Below are 20,005 nucleotides of genomic sequence, written 5' to 3'. Positions count from 1 at the left end.
CGAAGAGGAAGGCTAAATACAGCTGTACTCTGGACTCTGCTACTGTACTCACAGTTCTCTTCAAAAGGTCCTAAATCTCATAGGAAGAATTCCTTAACGCCACGAGTTAAACAAGAATGAGATAAATAATAAATAGTGAAAAGTTCTAAAAACTTTAAAGATTTTCTGAGAATAATGGTTATCAGCCATTCATTGCTGTACAATTTGTGTAAAAACAGCACCAAAGCGGGCATCCTATCGCCAAAGCATCGCAAGCAATGATAAAGCTCAACTCGTTACTGTTCTTATTTCCGATTGTGAACTTTGCTACCTACCCACGTCAACAGCAATTTAGATTTCTCACGTAGGGTGATTTTAATACAAGTGCTACCGTGAAAGTAACTTTCAAATGATGTTTTACATTCTAGTCTAGGATAGGGACGTCTCCTGCATCCTCTCTGTATTGGTTATAAGAGCAAGGGGACATAAAAGAACCCCCACCCCTCTCGCAAAGAGTAGGGAAAGTAGCTCCCGATGTTGTGGTCTTGCCTTGTCATTGTTTGTACAGAACCCCCCTACCCCCATCCCCATTTAAACCAGCTTTAAAGATGAACTGGGCTAGCATGTCTAAATATCGCAAATAAATAAGGAAACGAAAATGTTGCAGTCCTTATTTGGTGAACATTGCTACACAGTTTATTACATTCTTTTTACTTTCTCTTATTGCTAACATTAGACAGATGACTAAATCACTCACGCTTTTGCACATCCAGTATAGTTAGTATAAATTAAAGACACGTCATGTTTACGTCTTACAATAAAGATACACGTCAGGTAAACCTGTTTTGGAATACACATACTTCAGTATGAAATTCAAGAAAGATTAAAAGAAAGATAAAAATTGTTCAAGAACTTTATTTTCTACGATGAAAAAGAGCAGTTATGTCTTTGTCGTGCTAAGGCAGCTGGATACATTCTCTCAGAGCTACGATCGGCTTCATTCTGAGATCTCAAAAACATACTTTCCCTCTTTGAAGTCAAACGATTTTCCCAAAACGCGTCTGCCATAGCTAGCGGTATCTTCAACATTGTTTGAAATTTGCAGTCATTTAATTACTTTGATCCAGTTTTTGCATCAGGGCTGTCTTGTGCACCTGAGATGACAATCTGTTGATTGACATCTTCATCCACTCAATAACGTCACTGCTGGACACTGAAGGCCTGGTTACCAAGTTCAGGCAAAGAACGAACAACTGATCCAGGCAGACAACTGGTGCAAAGGTCATCACATGACAAAGATGTCCAAATACGGATGCTGTTACCATCGCATTGGTCTGAAACGAAACAGAGACCACACTTCACCATACTTTGCTATATCAGTTTAAGACACCAGCAAGTATCTAGTAAGCCATTGTGGTTTATTAGCTGAAAAAAAAAACTTACAAGAATGACTTCTCGGTGGCAAATGCCGAAGTTTAAACATATCTCAATAGACCGGAATGTAAACTTCATGGCAATGACAGAACAATTTTTGACCAACTTTTAAACCTTATACATTTCTTCAACAAGTCTACTTTGTGGTTACAGATGGGAATCGAAAAAGAAAAAAAAAAAAAAAAAGAATGTTTTACTTACGTTTTCATTCACAGCTTCTTTTATTGCGGTGATATAATGCTTAATGACGTAAAGCCACACATGAGGGGTGGCCCACGAATTGCACAAGGGGCTACCAAGAGTTTCCATCATATTTAAGAGCAACGCAGAAAGTTCACACACATCTGAAACTAAATAAAAAAATTCCTTATAATTAATAATCATTAAAATAATTGTCTTATCTCAAGGCCTCTTTCTGATTAAATTCTAAACCCAACTAGAGAGAAGTTTCTGTTGAGAAATCATTTTGATTGAGGAACGGTACAAAATGTTAGAACTGATTGAAATTAAATAGAATCCGTTGCGTTGAACATTGATTATTATTACTAGGGGCGTAGCCAGCCTAAAGCCTACTTAATCTTTTTTCCTGCCCGCTTGACTTTCATATAATGACTCTTGCAAATGTTGAAACAAACATTGAACTTTCTTGGGGAATAGGCCTACAAGTCTAGAAGCTGGCTACGCCCTTGATTACGATTCCCTTTAGTTGCGTTGGCGTCTGAGATTAGGAGTATTCATGTAAGACTGTTTATAAAAACAATGAAAATAAAGTTTTAAAAGTCTCCTTGTCTCTACTTCCAAGCACTTACCTTGACCGTCATCTTCTGTTTTGAGGCACAAAACACCACTAAAGGAACAAACCTGGCAGAGAAATACAGAGAAATGACATACAAACGCTTTGAAGCAACTCCAGTTTTGGAGAGTAACAGTCGATAAAAGAGGACATTAGAGAAAAGCAGTTTTCTAGCCCTGTGATCAAAATCAGTTCTGGGTTTAACCATTCAACATTCACTTAGACATTAGGACTATTTGACAGCATTCACTGAACACGGAGTGAATGATAGGTCATGTATGAATAACCAGGTGATTATAAAAGCAGCTGTGTTTTCTTCCCTGATTGAGTAACATCCAGAATTACACAGCAGCGACTTTAAAACTGCTGTTTAAATATTTCAGTCACTGAGAACTCAACCGAAGATTTCAAGGGTGATGAAGTGGCGCGATTGGTGTTAGTTTTGAGTTTAATATTGGAGCGATGGAGGTGTTTCCTTGGCCAATCACAGAAAAACTTAAAGCAAAACCATTGAAGTCCTAGATCACTATAGACACTCGTTTCGTTTCATGTTTCAGTTACTAAGTTTTGCCTGCCCTTTCAAATTTTTTGGGGTCACTTTGCTTCTAACACAACTCTTCCTACTCCAGTGTTGTGTGCCATTAAACCAAACAACGTCACGTGAAAAGATTTACCGGAATAACATGTCTCTTGATAAGGAACTGACACACTGCAAGAATTCTCTTCCACTCTTTCCACGTGCAATGGGGAAGAATCTGCAAAGCACAAAAAACTGGGCTTGTCAACGAGGTCTAACTCTCATTTTTACTTGAAATTATTTAAAAATTAGATTACGAGCTCGATATTTCTATCGCAGGTCAACTGTCGCGTCGCACATATAGATCTAAGGAATTATTTAATGGTTTTCGTATCTTAATCCACAAGTCGTCTAAAACTTAGCAAAAACAAAAAACAGGCTAAGGTTCTAATTCAATTTTGTTTACAACTTCACAATGTTAGGTAACTCATTTTATTGACTGTCTATCACAGAATAGATAGCGAGTGGCGCTGCCAATCAGATTGCAACATTTGTGATGCCGGGAACGCCCGTAGATTTACACTAGAATAGAATAGAATAGAAACTTTATTAAAGTGTCAAAAACCGTCTAGCCAGGGAACAAATCCCTTACTAATTTAGGGACACCAATTAGGGGAGAATATACAAACTAAAAAAACTATATACAGTAGTAGGTAAAATATCTATAGTTAACTCATTAAGAGATTTATAGTAAAAAATACACAGAAGTCAAAATAAACAAAGAACAAATCTACTGAAGAAGATAATCACTTTTGCGTGGTTTCGATTTCTCGTGTACAAAAATTTACAGAAGGGCAACCGTTTCATGCGGATTAAAAAAAACGAAGACTAAAAATTCCTAATAACTGTAAGGTAATTTTAAGTCTGAACATAAAAATGACAGGCATGACTACGCCAGTTTAACTCAGTTCTAAAGTATACCGCAACAGTGGGCTTCTGATTAAATTCAAATTACCATCCAGAATTTCACCAGGTATTGTATCAATCATTTATGCATCCTTAAAAGTATAACGGTGCCCATTCATGTCCCTGGTTGAAGAGAGGCACTTTACATATAACGTGTCTTGCCCAAGAACACAACACAATGTACCAGACAGGTCATAACTTGGGTTTGTAGATCAGGGTCCAGTTATATAACGGGCGGATAACGCTATCCAACGGATAAATCGCTATCAAGCGGATAAGTGTTAACAAAACGTACTAGGCTATCCACCGGATAGAGATTTGTCCAGTGGATAGCGTTATCCACCCCTCGAAAAACCGTGTCCAGCCAACCACCTCAATAGCTGCCCAGCCACCCCGCCACCCAAACCCTGACGACACTGGCACAGCTGGAAAGAAAATGTTTCCATACCTGCACTAGGCTGATCACTACTCGTATTCTAATGTCCTCCGGTTCACTAGACAGCTTATTTGACACAAATCTCTCCAGAATACATTCTAAAGCAGTGTCTGACACACGGCAGTATTCAAACAGAACTGTAAACACACCCTCAGAGCCTGAAAAACAATAAGTCTATATAATAAAGTAAGGAACATCGCCGTCAAAACGCCTTGAAAATAATTGACTTTGTATCAAAGTAGGTAGCTTATTTTGTCACTTTCTGCTTAAACAAAACAACAACCAAAAAGAAAATCCTAGCATAAAGAAGTTGAGATCGAAAATAAGATGACAACACTGCAAAATTGTGTCAAATATGACCAGTTCTACAACATTTTTAGTAACCTTAGAAATTCAAGGACTTTTTCTCTTTTACAATGAACGGCTTTTATTTTCCTTTTTCTTTTCTTGTGTATCTTTTAATGTCTTTTTAAGTAGTAGTTCTTCATTTCTATATTGGTTCTAGTATAATTTAATTAAGTTAAATTTAGTTCAATCAATAAGAAAATCGACACGCCTCGAACAGCATCTGCTATCTACAGGTCAAAGTAGTATTTTTTTGTATGTTAAATTTAAGGAAATAAATATAGCGTGAAAGTGAAAGGTAATGTTTATCAGTATCAAGTGAAACAGGTGGTGGACTCAAAATTATGGGCCACTTATGGCTTTTTGCAGCCCACAATTATGGTCAAACCAAGACATAAATGACTAGTATCATTGAGAACCCTTTGCTAACGTCTACGTTTTTTAGGGAAGAGGGGAAGACAATTTTACAACCATGATGCCAATGTTCTGTTGAATAAACTTTAAACGTTGCAGAGAGTAGTAGCATACATCAACACAAACATTCCATTGCATTGAAATGGCAAAGAGCTACTGTCATTTCCTATCAAAGACGTGCAGAATACCGAAATTTTTTAACCTATTTGGATATTCCATGCGGGCTTTGACATGTCAGAAATTCAGCAGATAATCTTTTAACCATTGTGAAAGATCATTGTCTCAGTCTTGCAGAAATATGATATCACTGGTGAATCTAAAAGAAATATAACTAGTCACCATATGCCAAGTCTTCATCTACTGTCCACTTGTCTCCAGGCTCCAAACATACCATCAATAAAGATGGAGGAATTGCCAGTTTGTACATTGTAGATGCTGCAGTGAAGAGTTCGTCCAAATGAAGAGGAATAGTCCAGTCTGTGAACAGAAAAATGCTCAGTACCAACAATTTTCAATCTCAAACCATGATTTTACATTAAAGCTATAATTCTGAAGTCACAATGCAATGATTGATTCTACTCTGTTAAGTAGATTTGATTAAGTGTATTCTACAGTAACACAAAATGTAAAGATTTCTAATTACCAAATCCATCCCTTATTCTTTTTAACAGCCACTCTACAGCTCTTGCAAATGAAGGATTGATTTTTATAACCTCTAGACAGATTTTGATTTCAATGTCCAAAGCCTTGAGCACCAGTTCCCTTAACTCTTCCATCTCTAGCAGAGAGAGTTCTGGGGCCATGCCTTTCCAAAATACATTACAATCATTGAGCAATTCACAGAGGCAAATGATGATGGTAGGCAAATGCCTTTTGAGGAGGAGTAGATGGGGTACGACAGAAACAGTTTCCATTGCTGTATCAAGAAGTTTGAGGGCAAGAACAGTGGGAATATTGTCTTCCATGTTGCTGTTGTTTAAAAATGGTAACACAACTGCTTGTATGAACTCCTGGACATCAAGTAGCTGTGAAGAACTTGCCTGCAAGAAAAAATGGGAGGGGAAAAAAAGAGAATAATTGTTGTTGCCCATGAAGTGCTATGGCAAAGTGGTATATTATTAGACATTCATGATTAGGCTATGTTCCACAGGGCAACGATTAAACCTGTTGGTGAAAGGAAAATGAAATGCTGAGTAGGTGGTCCACAGACCCTGCCCCACCTAACATTGCTGTTGTTTAGAAGAGCTGCTTGTATGCAGTTAGAAAAAAAATACCACCCAAATAGTAACTTGGTGAACTCCAACACTCCAGGAAAACCCTCAATAAAATGCAAATCTTCAAAACCTGCTTTTTCCCTACACACAAGCATACAAGTAACAAGGCTGACTTAATTATAGATTTAAAATGGCATGCCAGCCAGCTCAATAACTGACTTCTTTTCACACAAATAATGTTATCTCACTGATATATTACTGTATGGTGGATAGGTGATAATGAAAACTCCTGCACACATGACACAATGATTTCCAAATGAGTACTTTTATTTGTTCTATTTGTGCAAAAAAGTACTCACAGTCAACATAACAGCTACCATTGTTAACAGGTTGCTCTCCTGTTGTCTTGATGACACATTCACTGTGGTTGCGATAACTGCCTGGCACAGTAATGTTCTCGAGGAAGAAGATTTGTTGTATCTCAATACACACAAATTAGGAAACTTTTGTAATACCTGCAATAAAACCATATTTTTATTGATACTAAAAGACTAATAATGAAAACAACTATGGTAAAACACACAATAACATTTATTCAATATCAGATGTTAAATTTTATCTATTATGAGCAGCAGACAAGAAAAGAATGATATGGAGGTTTGATTGTTTCTCATGAAACTATTGAAACCATTTATCCACAAAATCTTAACACAGTGGCATTTAGAAATGAGTTCTTCCTGAGCAGATAACTTCCAACTGGTGAACATGTTTCTCACAACAAACTCTGTCATGGCTTAAAAAAAAAAAAAAAAACAATCTGGTTGCCCAGGACATGGTGATTTCCCTGCTTGGCGAACAGCTTATCTTAATTACTTGTCAACAAGATAAAGTGTTGGCAAGACCAAATTTTAATCCCTCAACTACTAGAGATGATGAAAAGGTAGGTTCTCCTCACAATTTCCATACATTAAACAACAAATAGACCATAAGAATAAACAACCTCATCAGCCAGATGGTTGTTTTTGATGGTTGTGTCTATTTTTATCCCATCTCTGTATCATGAAACAATCTCCAACCATCAACTTACAGAACAAATAGCTTTTGTGTGAGCCGGACTCTTTATTCCTTCTTGCAAAGCCTTGTTAAGAGTCAAGGGCACTGATATCAGAGCAGCTCTTGTCAACTCTTTTGTTGAGGACTTCAACTGATCATCACTGCCAATATCAGTATCAATATCAATAAGTTTATTGAAGGTCAAGATGAGCTCAAGCTGAAAATTTGCTCTCTCCTCTGCCATGAACCATGGATGGAAAAATATTGAGTCATTTTCAGGAGAAGGTAAGCAGCTTGACATGAAGAAAGCATACTCTATGATCTGTTCTTGAGCAGGGTAAGCCAGATTGGAATACAGAGTCAACAAGATCTGAAAAAGAATTTAATAAAAACAACATTCAAAGACAGAAAACTTACTGAGACTCCCATAAAACTAGCCTCTACTTTATATGTGACCAAATTGTTATAATTGTAACCACTTTTTATGATGTAACAAAAAAATTAAGGAAAAATTTCTTTCACATTTTACCATCTCTATAACCCTTTCCATCCCTACATCAGTATGCATATTCTCCATACTGTTCTCTCTACATTTCCTAAGGTGCTGACAAAGAGAATTTGTTTAACAGTCAAGAGCTTCATCAGTTGGTGATCATTTCCTTTATTCTCATTACCTTAATGTGTGATTCAGGGTTGACAATGTAAGGAGAAATTAGATGCTTGAGTCACTCTTCGGGGTTCCAGGGTTAACCTGATCTCCTTTTTATTGTGACCAAGGTTTTATAAGGGGGGCAATCACAGTTAACAATTTCCCTCCCAAAAGTGACCAAAAACAATTCATCCCTACACTATCAATAATTATATTTTCAAGCTAAAAAGTGACCAGAAAAAAGGAAAAAATATCAACCAGGAGAAATGCATCTCCCAGTCCCACTTTACTTCACACATGTATGAATACATTTTAGACAACTTGATGAATAAACCAAAGTTGGCACAGGGTGTTGGAAAAATTTAGAAGTAAATTTAGTTCTGGATGAGAGATTTTATAATATCAGCCTTTAGAGTAGTTCTTAATTTTTTTTGCTCCAATCCACAAGTGAACAAAAATTTCCAAGTACACTAAAAGTCATCATAGATTCCAAGAAGCTGGGGGTATCAAAAGCAGATTTATGTCCCATCTACTGATGAAAATTCTGTTGTGGAAGGGCCATGGAGAATATCTGGGGAAAAACATTTGGCAGGAGAATTTATACTAAATTTAGGAGTCTGTGCAAAGGCACTTATTTCATATTCAACAACAATGTCATTAACCATCTAGCTTACCTCCTTCAATTCTTTGTAAACCACATCACTACTTGTGTTGTCTGCACAAAGGCTCTGCCTTTGCATGTAGATGATGTCTATTATTTTAAGCGCATGTTGAGTCTCACTTATTTCCACAGCATGGTTTCTCATGCATTCTAACCAATCAGAGTCTCCATGAAATTCCTCTTCACTCAACAGCCAATCAAAGCACTCCTTGTAACCTTCCAATCTGTTATTGACTCTTTGCAAATAGAAATGGAATTGATCCTCTGTACTTTCCGCTTGAAACAGCAGCAAATCTACAGATCCTGAAAGAAAATGTAACAGATAAGTATGTTATAGAGTAAGACACACTTTGGGTGAGTTTGTTCCTTTTTTTGCAAAGAATTATGTCACTCTGTTTATGGAACCAACAAACTACCACAGCTTATTCTTACCATGCTCTAAATAAGAGTATCACATACTTTCATTACTCCTGAATGAGATTCTAGTTCATCACAGTTTAAAAAGAAGAACCAGTGGGAAAGTAAGGCAGTTGTCCCAACATGACTGTGGGTCAAAATAAGGTAAAAATGTATGCTACTGGTATCAGATATTTGTCCAAATCATAGACAAGAAATCTTTCATTCAGTTTTTTATTCCTAAATCCTCAAAACTCTTGAATGGAAAATCTTTTTTTGTACTTACCAAGTGGAGAACTGAATTCCTCTTCACAGCAACTTTCCTTAAAGTCCATCAACTCCCCTTGCTTTAAGCTATTAATCCAGTTAAGCTCTGCCTCTGTTGCATACTTTTTCACATACTGCACCAAACCAGTTTGCAGATTCTTTGCCTGCTTGTGTAATATATCATCTTGAGAGTGTGACCCAATGCACAAAGCCAAAGCATAAAGCTTAATTAACCACCTGTGTAAAGGCAGCCAGGAACTGGAGTCTAGTTCGCCAATACTATTGTCAATCAAATCACCTTGAATCCAGTGTGACACCTCACTCCAATCATTTATTATCACTTGACATAAAAAGCTAAAACAAGCAGTACATTCTGCTGAAACAACAACATCCAGATGAGGCTTGTGATTGCCAAAAGATTCTGTCTTTTCATTGTGTTCTGATTTGCTACCCAAAGTTTTTCTGTGATCTTGAACTTTATCTTTCTCTATTGTAAAAGGTTGGTGTTTGCAAGAAACACAATTTTGTAGCCAACAGATTCCGCAAAAAATATTACCATCTGTATTTGAACTATCTAGTATAAAGTCCAAACAAGTGACATCTGTAAAAACAAAGTCAATTACACTTTTCAATATATTAAGCTGTGCAGCTGGCCAGGCAACAAATTTCCTTCTAAGAAGCATTACACCCTCCAACAACAGTAAAGAGCATGACTTTTCTTTGCATGTTTTGTCCAGTTTATTATCTTCATCAAGAGATGGGTGATGAAAGCTTCTGGACATGAGCAGAGAATTGAAAAGACAGAGGAAAGAGAGAGATCCTCACAACTGGGTTCTTGAGTAAGGACTTTAATGATATCCACCAAAAGAGAAGTCATATTGTATCCATCTAGTACACAAAGACACTGCAATAATAGAAGGAGAAACAGATTATCAAAATTTTAACACCACAACAATACCAAAAATACCAAAATTGGAGCATCCATCTCATGGTAAAAATTTTTAACCTTTTAACCCTAACATTGTGATGAATATCCTCCATACTGTTCTAAATACATTTCATAGGGTGCTGACAGAGAATTTTTTAAACAATCAAGAGCTCCTTTGGTTGGTGATTATAAGCAATTATTGGATGAGGTGGAGCATGACATCATGATTTATCAATGTTGACGTCTGAGGTACATGTGTCTGCTGAAGCCGGATGCTGAGGCAGATAACACAAATATGAGGTTTGGTAATTCATGATATTATGCAAAAACCAAATTTAATAATTGTTTCATTATACATTTTTTAGACAAACTGAAAAAGAAGACACTTCTCCCTGAGTCTGCAAACATTTGAGAACACTACACAGATTAGGGGCTTGGAAAGTGGGTAGACTTTAAACTTGACAATTTAATGACCAAATATTTCTTGCAGATATTGAGTAATCATATTTAGTTCACATGTTATTGAATATTGACTGTATGCTCTCGGCAAATCAGAGTTTTCGTAGTAAGTCTACTGTTAAATAATTTTCCCTTGTTCTTGTTACCTTAATGCTTGATTCAGGGGTGATATTTTATGGAGAAGTTAGATGCTTGTCACTCCCAGGGGTCACTCTTGGACAGCTAGTGGTACTCTTTGGAATCTCAAATTATGGAGAGCAGAAAGACTGTTCATCATATTTTTCAATGCCCCCAAAATAAATTATGTGATTCCTGCGGCCTACTTCTAGATCTGTATTAACATTGATAGGTTTGAGGAGAGTAAGATTACACTCAACCGTAATATAAAAAAATACTTCGCACGGAGACAACAACCAGCTTACTTTTCCGAAAATTGCAGGATGGTTGTCTTAAAGAATAACTTCAATCATACCTCGACTAAAAGCTCGTTCCATCCCACTTCCTGTAGCAGCTCGAGATAGAACTCGACACCCATCCCTGGCAGAGGAGGAAAACTGTCGAAATAATCTTCTTCGCGAGAATCGTCAAACTTAAGACCGCCATATGCTTTAAGCAGCGAAGCAAATATCCAGGAGTGAATCTTAAACTCAAGTCTTCTGACTTTAACCTGGGGCAACCTGCCTTTGTCGTCCACAAGCAATTCTCCAGTTACTTCTTTGATGGCCTTTGAAACGATCTGAACTGCTCTTGTGCCCTTGCCTTTCTCCAATTTGGTCAAACTTTGCAAACTTTCAGCAAGAAAAAATGCAGAGTGCACTATAACCGTCTCTGGGCAGTAATTCATTACTTAGATTACATATCTAACCAATTTTCAAGCGTAAATAGAAATTTCAAACCCTCTGTCGGCAAAAATTAACTTAGTTGTACTCAGCGGGTAAGCATCTGGAGCGAAATGTGCTGTGCGAGTGTCATTCAAAATTCTGAGATATTTCGCATGAGCATACATGACCTACAAAATGAAATGCAACCTGTTTCCCGCGCTAATTGCAAGCATTAGTCAGCTTGCATATGGAATGTACGATGGCCGGTAAGAACAAAACAGAGTCACAAAACCTACAACACAATCACAAACTTAAGTCTGTGTTTGTGTTGTAGAGTTTTGTGTTAGCGTTGCGGATTTTGTGATTCTGTTTTAAGTTTGTGCTTTTGTTGTAGAGTTTTGTGTTAGCGTTGCGGATTTTGTGTTTGTGTTCTAGAGTTTTGTGTTAGTGTTGCGGATTTTGTGATTCTGCTTTAAGTTTGTGTTTGTGTTGTAGAGTTTTGTGTTAGTGTTGCGGATTCTGTGATTCTGTTTTAAGTTTATGTTTGTGTGGTAGGTTTTGTGACTCTCTTTTGTTCTTACCGGCCACCGGAGGAATGCCTGCTGATAACTAATGTTTTGTAAAACATAAGCTAATATTCCTCGTTTATATCGCTTCTATCAGATCTTAGTATGATTCATTTCCTTCACACTTGACTGGAAACGCTCGATTGCACTCTCAGTTATACAAAGGTCCTGCCATCTGGCTTGGGAACCGAATAACATCTTCCCGAGTGTGATTTGGAGCTATCGGACGAGGAGTAACTCTTGAACTGGCTTGGGGGCCGTGAAATTCGCATTTTGTTTTTGCTGTCTTTTATTTTCCCCTTTATATCATAGTTTTTTCTCTCTTTTTTCCTCTCTCTTTTTGTGAGCAGTTATCATTTCTGAGCCACTGTGGTATTTTATCTGATACGGTTTTGGCACGTGTCGCTTACTTTTTTTCGTTTCTTTTTTTTTTTACGAAATTAGTCGAAATATTTTCCCTCTTTTTATATAATAATAATAATTATTATTATTTATTTATTTTGTTACTATTTTTTACAATTGTTCATGTTGAGCGACAGTTGCATAGCAATTTAGTCTAAGATAGTTTCAAATCGTCGTCCATCAGTAGTTAAGTGAATTTTACTTATTCACAGATGAGACCAATCTGTTTTATGAGCACAATATACTAAAAGCGCTGGAATCCAACCTTGAATAATGAACTAGTTCATTTCCATACCTGCTTGAGTGCAAACAAACTGTCGCCCGTGGACTGAATCTACTAAATTCACCAAGTGAGTAAGTGGAAGCTAATGGCACTAAAATTGTCTGGTCATATTTTCTCATTTGTTACAGAGGGATGTTTCTTGTGGTGATCGAAATTATTAAGCCGTCTTTTCCTTTTTAGTCTGGATGGCATTAAAATTGATATGTCTTATCTTTTTTTTTATTTCCCGTAGATTCATCCTTTACATCTTGCAGAGAAGTCATTTTTTTCCATCAGAGATCTCGAGGAAATACAGTCTACATGCTCCAAACTGACATTGGTAAAATTCATTTTTACTGTCTCATGAGCAGCTCCAGAATTGGAGGATGCGGAGGCAGGGAGTGGACGCTGGTCATGAAAATTGACGGCCGCAAGGTATGAAACAAATAAAACCCGACAATGATAAAGTATCACAGAATGCAATAAAATGTCCAAGTGAGATTCACAACATTGATTTATTCTCCGAGCACAATCTGAGGAATTACATAATTTCCTAATGTTAATTCCGCAAGTAACTCAAAGTTTAAAAACACACTTTCTTGGCTATTTATCTGATCACATCGTCTTCGGTCTCGCTGGGTTCTCGTTTCTGTTATCATCTCGATTTATACCAAGTATCTCATTGGAAATACAGTCAGTTGCATTGCTGATAATTAAACTCATTTTATCTCTTGAATTCAAACGAGTAAGGGTATCCTTCAGAATTAAAATATACTCTTTCTTCTTTACTCCGATATTTTTTCTACTTTCATTTCTAGCGGGCCTTTCACTATGATTCCAGCTCCTGGACCAACATGGCCGACTTCAATCGATTTTTAGGGAAAACTGGGTTTGACCATCGTGAAACCAAACTACCGACCTACTGGAACACACCCTTCTCCAAGATCTGTCTGGGGATGAAGATCGGCCAGCAGATCGACCTCATTGTCATCAACAGACCGACCAACTCCTTGTACTCGTTGATTGCTGATGGACCCTACCGCTCACCATCGCAGGGTCAAAACACGTGGAAGTCGCTGATTGGTTCCCACGCTTCACTGCGAACCAACTGTAACAAGGGGTGTTTAACGTTATGCTGGCAACCGTGGTGGTTGCCAGCATAACGAGGATTGGTTGATCAAGAATCAAGAACGAATGTGTGATCTGTGACTCCAATACGACAGGTAGCCAGGCTATAATAACGCGGATAATGGCGACAAGCACATCAAAGGTACGGGGTACATCTTGGTTCAGCGAAACAAGAAAAAGAGGTCAACCACTCCGGCTAAATGCGATTAATTCAGAATTCGAGTTTTTTTTTTTTATGCATTAAGGGAATGACAGTAAAAGCTATCACTATTAAGTAAAATGGAAAATCTCGTTTTATGTATATCAGTCTCCTTAGCAGCCGTTCTAGGGGAAAGTCACTCAATGCTCACCTAATAAGCGTTGCGTTACTTTCCTCAGGACTTGATATGAACGCGTGTGTGTAGCGGCTGAGTTTTTAAAGAAAAACGAGCAGATTCAAACTGTTAATCACATCAATAAGCCCATTTAATACGTATAAAAGAGATTTCCATCTCATTCGCTATCCCAATTATCCGGTCTCTTCGGGATGACACATGTAGCACAAACATTTCCAAGAGAACGAAGCTTGGTACAGAGATTATATCACCCGTTTGTCTGACATTTTTATCAACTTCATGACTTTACTATCCGGTAATCTTTGCGCTTTGAGTGGGCAGAGTCGCCCAACATAAGCCATTAGGCCTTAACTGGATTGGCAATAAGTCAGGAGACTCATTTGTCTTCATTTTACCCAAGAATATACACTTCAACTGTTGTTACACCCAGATGAATGCTTTCTCTACAGTCGGTCAGGCGCTATGTAATTAATACAAGACTCAAAACAACAAACTTTGTCAGTTCATATACCTAGAGAAAGTTCGAGGGACCCCTTGATTTATCAAGATTTACTTCGCTAAGATTAAGGAAAAATTTACAAATCGCAATTGCTGAAATTATTGCAGAACAGAGATCCCTTAGGACTTTTTGTGCCAGTGAATCAAAAAATTCGAAGAGACGTCTACCTTGACGGATGGTATTGTCAGATGGTGGACATTTCACGTTCCAAACACAAACGCTCTATTGTTACCAAAATTATAAACTTTAAAAAAAGCGCATATAGTCTTAGAACCTAATGATGATCTCTGTTCCAAAATGTAACACGCCAAAAAAATTGTCTGATAGAAATTACTACGTCCCTTAACTTGTGTGGATACGCTTCCCCGTCGTGCTTACACTGACTTCATGACCATGATGATCAATAAGTTTGTTGCCGAAAAATTGTTCCATGAATAGTTCTGTAAGATAGATGTTACCAGCAGTTTACATCTCGCCAGGGCAAACTTATAAACAATTTATATTCTCTTAAAGACATTTCGTTATATAACGCAAGGAGTGTTGGGCATCGACCTTTCCAATCTTGGTGATGAGTCGGTAATGGCAACGACCGTTTGCGAGAGGGAAATTTACCTCGCCTGGCCGGCAAAAACCTTTTAACTTTGGAATTTGAGCCGTGTGTTAGATGTAAAATCTCTAACACTCGTTGTTTGTTTGGTTGATTCTTCTTTAATCTCTTTTCTTCTCAAGTTGTTACAACGTGAACTAACTTCTATCTGATGAGAAAAGCGAGGGTCACCGTTTATAGAGTGACACTACAGATGACACTACTAAGCTGTCAATCTTCTTGTATCGTCATCGTTCCATCTCAGCCAGCGGATCATGTAAGATTACGTGTGACAGTTCCTGCTTACTAGGTATGCGCCTTCGAGTTATTTGCACAGTTACAAAATCATTTTCTACCCTAAATTTCTTATTCTTACAGTTGAGATCGGTCAGAACAGAAACGAAATTGGTAATATAAAAATCATAAGTAACCTATTGACAGAATGATATTCACATCTGAAGGGGTATCTTAAGAGAAAATTGCCTTAGAAGACCATTACATAACAACATCATGATTACAAAAGTTGGAGAAGAAGGGGCGTTCACAAGTACCGCCCCCAAGTTGCTACGTGCTAGATAACTATTAATTGCTAAACATGAAGGGTATTACATGTTTACACCTTTAAGAACGAGAGGTGTCGAACGTGACCTTTTACCAGAGAGATTCACTCTTCCTGGATTAACAAACGAGTTCTAATATTACCGTAGAAACTGACTTCCTGGATTAACAAATTAACTTAATTAATAACATAGCTTTCCCAAGACACTATCACGAGTTCTAATTACCGTAGAAACTGAACAACCGTTTCCATGTCAATTTCACGATCATAACGAGAAAAACGTGACCAAACTCTACCTTTAAGATAAGACTCCCAAAAGGAATAAGAAGTAATCAACCTGCCTTTTTATAACTTTTGCAGGAATGGTTTAAAGTAATATAATATTTCCATTCCTTTCCCCGACACCAATACAAAGAAACCGTTACGATATTTCAGATTAAATATAGTTATATTTTTATCGTTTAACACGTATAGCAATTGCCAGATTTCAAACTTTTTTGAGTTTCAAATAAAATCGTTTTAAAGAAAAAAAAAAGTGTTATTTTTGGACAACTGATTAACTACTCTATTTGTTCCCTCATCAGTTTCTTGATTTCATCGGATCATTGCCCGCAAACTTCCTTGAGATCTAACCGGACTTTTCCCGAAGAAATGTATTAGAGCAGGAAAAAAAAAGACCTCGTGAAATACAATACACTCCCTGTTTTCAAAACATAGATAGTATCAATGAAACGGGAAACAGTTCGCACGTATTATTTTCAAACCATTAGAAGGTAAATCAATCATCGTTTTGATCAGAAAAATACCTTCATAAGTTTTTAGGTATCTATTTCATTTGCCCCTCGTTTTCTCGCGATTTTATCGGCAGATGATCACCCTCAGGCTGCAATCAATTACTGACTGTGCTTGTATAATTGTTTGAGTACGAGATTTCAAACGGGATTGCTGAATCTCGTACCTACTTGTTATGGGCGGGACGGGAACCAGCTCGCGTGAAAATATTTCAGACAGCTAGAATTCAGCATGGAATTTTTTTTGACTGAAAATAATCTTTTTGACTAACGTGCTATCAACGAGACAGGAAAAAGCTCACACGAAATGAAGCAATTCGCTTAAGACATTATTGTTTAGTTCACAAAACATGTTTTGGCATTAGTCGTGTCGTCCTAACATGGAAATATATTTTAAGCCATAAAAATGAAGCAACGAATCTCCTTTTGATCAAAACAAATTTTATCCTTTTAGATTGGTAGCCATCTATTTTATTTGCCTTCTCGTTTTCTCTTGATTTTGATTTGCTGTATATTTATATTTCAGTGAGACTGCTTTCGGGTCAAAGTGTACTTTGCTGTCAGAAATGTTTGAGTATAACATTTCAATGGATTGGTGAATCGCGTGACATACATTTTAGTTCCTGTGTATCATGATATGCGAACGAGGAATTAAACATGAGACAACAGGAAAGACGTTTCAACTTGAAAGTTTATACAATGACTCGTGGGCGTGATGGAAAAGTTGATGCATATAAAAGCGAGCGCCACGTAACTTTTGAGGCGTATTCCCAACCATTCAGCAGACATCAGTCTTGAGAGCTCGTGGTTTAATAAGCAGTCTTCCTCAGTCTACCGAGATGATCACACTTCATCTTGCGATAACTCTTTATATTGTCTTGACCAGCTTGAGCGCCTTCACAGGTATCACACTAATTCACTCTGGCCACTAATCCACTTTGGTCTGCTTTTGTTTTATTATTGACAATTTTTTAGTAATTATTTTCTTAGTTTGTCTCTTCTCTTAAATTTTCTTAAGTCTTGATGACTCTGTCTTTCTATTTCATGCGAGATCGAACAACACAAGTTGCTCCTTCAGAATTCAAAACTCGTTAACTCGTTCAATATTTTCAGCAATTATTCTTGCTCACTCTACAGAGGTCCACTGAAATTCTTCACCATCATATCGAAAGCTAGTTCATAAAAGCAAATCTCGTCCTTAATTTATAAATTCCATTGTATTGCCATTTTGTTTGATCGAGAGAAAAAGGAGGGAAGTTTAGTTACTGCTACAGATTTCCTTCCGTACCCTTTATCCATTCAAAAAAAAAAAAAAAAAAAAAAACTATCGCAACCTCAGAGGAGATGAAGAACGCATTCCCGTTTTTCCTTTATAGCTTCGAGTTGTTTAAGCTGTAGTCAGCCCAGAGATCCGCGTAGCCCTGTACTCCAAGTGGATCTAAAGACGAACGCAGTTTACGGTAATGATGCCAACATCGCTTGGGAGGACCATTTAAACGTGAAGCCAGGAGTTTGTACAAACCAAGGTAGGAAATAACAAAATCAGTATAGTACCAAGAAAAACATAGTCTGAACACCGTGATATTTACTGTCAATTACTTTGACGTTGTCCGACGCGTTGGAAGTTTCTTTTGAAAAACTGTTGCAATCCAGAGTCTTTAGGATGTGCCAGAATTTTTTAAATAAGAGCCTAACTGACATCATTGATTAAGGCATTTTTTTAAAAACTAAATTTGTAATAACTTGTAATTTACAGGTAAGCTTCGAATAAGTTTTGACCCAAGAAGTGGCTCCAAACGAACTGCTAAGTTTGACGTGATCTGATGCGTTAGATGTTTCATTAGAAAAACTTTTATTATTTAAAGTCTTCAGGATGTGCCCGAGTTTAGAGTTAAGAGTTTAAATTGAAATGAACTTAACTGAATAACTAACTTAACTTACGTGTGTCACGGTTCAAATTACTAGTAAAATGCTTTTTACATTATATTCTTAACTTACTTGAAATTCACAGGAAAGATTCGCATAACATTTGATAAATGTTGGGGCTCCAAACGAACTGCCAGGATTGACCTGTGGTTTGCGGCTCAAGTGACAGGATTCTCGTTTGATATTGCCGACTCGCCCACTGTCAATGGATGGGGTAAGAGAAGAGACTTGACATTGACATGGCACTGCATAGGAGTAAAACATCTTTTTTAATGCTCTATAAAAGCTTTATGCTTCACTCTTGTTTTAGGAAAACAAACTATTGAAATACATCTGAAACTGAAGTTACCAACACGTTGCACATGAATAAAAGCAATGTGCTTTGGAAATTCAATGGGGACATGGGTTCACGGTGCATCAGGATTTCGCGTGCCTCAATTTCTCCTTTGTTCTCTTTTTCCTTGTAGGAGGCGACGCGGGAACAACTACTAAAGGCGCAGAGGTACATGGCCTCAATAAAAATTTTTTAATATTTACAAACGATTTCACTGGTCACCAGGATTACACTACTAATGGTCACCTGACGGTTGAATCCAAAGAAAAAGTCATCAGCGATCACATGACGATTTACATCAGCCATGAGCGTGTGGAAGTGACCAATTACCGCGGCTATCAAGCCGTGTACGACAGCAGATACCTGTTTCAACTAAGTGGACAGCTCATTGGGACGCCCCCGTCTACCGCGACTGACATATGGCTTAGCATGAACCGTGTCATAAGTGGTCCACATAGGTCTGGCACTGGTCTCTGCAAGGTAGCAATCTCTTGGGTCTAGCACGCCCTGCTCAGCGCGCGAGATGAGAGGAAACTCTTCTCTGAGCTTAAGTAAACCAGTAGATTGTAACAGTGCTGCATAGTAAAGAGGAGATGAAACTCTTCTCTGAACCTGAGTCAACCAGTAGATTGTAATAATGCTGCATAGTAAATGGGAGATGAAACTCTTCCCTGAGGCTAAGTCAACCAGTAGACTGTAACAATGCTGCATAGTCAAATAAAGTTGGGCATTGTAATGCATATTCGGTGTTTTTTTTTCACTGACTGATCTGATGAAGTTTATGTTCGGCAGTTATAAGAAAATACTTAAGACTTATTGTGTGAGTGACTCAAAAAGCTCATCATAGAGGTGTCTTCCCCGACAGTTTGCCGAATGATGGACATTTACGTTTTTCGAACAAAAAGCTCTATCACTACCGAATGCACACTATTTTGAAAAAACTGCATAATCCTTGCTAAGGTGTCGCTAAAAAAAAAAGAAACTATTTTACCATAAATCACTACGTTTTGTGAATACACATCAACTAACGAACTATCTGTTCTGTTTGTTCCCGCCTTCTTTCTTGATTTTATTGGATCATTCTCGCAGGCTGCCATGAGATCTAACCAGACTTTGCTCGAAGAAATGTCTTAACGCCGGCTTATACGGTACGACTTTGTCGCTTGCGATAGGCCTACAACGAATTTTTTTCGTGTAAATCAAACTTGCAACTCGCTTACGACTGTCGCATGTATCTCAGAAAATTTCGTAGGTTTAAAAATCATGTTTTAAAACGCTGCGACAA

The 20,005-nt window shown here is 37.5% G+C and overlaps 2 protein-coding genes and 1 pseudogene across 2 annotated transcripts; 2 read left to right on the top strand and 1 right to left on the bottom strand.

The window, feature by feature from the left end:
• Positions 1–652: 652 nt before the first annotated feature.
• On the bottom strand, positions 653–11,496 carry LOC113671696 (gem-associated protein 4). Its single transcript, XM_089202516.1, is given in 13 exon segments — positions 653–1,313; positions 1,615–1,763; positions 2,223–2,274; positions 2,881–2,961; positions 4,138–4,283; positions 5,224–5,361; positions 5,528–5,924; positions 6,458–6,613; positions 7,186–7,521; positions 8,475–8,764; positions 9,144–9,935; positions 9,938–10,028; positions 10,984–11,496. Coding segments are annotated over 13 exon segments (3,225 nt in total). The 5' UTR covers positions 11,356–11,496; the 3' UTR covers positions 653–1,088.
• A 95-nt stretch (positions 11,497–11,591) lies between these two features.
• LOC149047247 (putative skeletal organic matrix protein 5 pseudogene) lies at positions 11,592–13,725 on the top strand (annotated as a pseudogene).
• A 3,496-nt stretch (positions 13,726–17,221) lies between these two features.
• Positions 17,222–19,460, top strand: LOC113671700 (uncharacterized). Its single transcript, XM_089202517.1, has 4 exons — positions 17,222–17,363; positions 17,837–17,986; positions 18,472–18,600; positions 18,854–19,460. The coding sequence occupies exons 1-4, from the start codon at positions 17,300–17,302 to the stop codon at positions 19,219–19,221; spliced, it is 711 nt and encodes a 236-aa protein (XP_089058643.1). The 5' UTR covers positions 17,222–17,299; the 3' UTR covers positions 19,222–19,460.
• Positions 19,461–20,005: the final 545 nt, after the last annotated feature.

Source organism: Pocillopora damicornis, chromosome 4, assembly GCF_964200805.1.
Source record: "Pocillopora damicornis chromosome 4, jaPocDami1.2, whole genome shotgun sequence".
Taxonomy (NCBI): Eukaryota; Metazoa; Cnidaria; class Anthozoa; order Scleractinia; family Pocilloporidae; genus Pocillopora; species Pocillopora damicornis.
Note: the sequence above shows the minus strand (reverse complement) of the source record. Positions and strands in the feature narration are given on the sequence as shown.

Bases quoted from the DNA above. Each gene is read 5' to 3' on its own strand.
- LOC113671700 (XM_089202517.1), top strand. From the start codon at position 17,300: ATGATCACACTTCATCTTGCGATAACTCTTTATATTGTCTTGACCAGC. The intron at 17,364-17,836 runs GTATCACACTAA...TTTCCTTTATAG, and splicing joins CAGCTTGAGCGCCTTCACAG to CTTCGAGTTGTTTAAGCTGT. The intron at 18,601-18,853 runs GTAAGAGAAGAG...TTTTCCTTGTAG, and splicing joins GCCCACTGTCAATGGATGGG to GAGGCGACGCGGGAACAACT.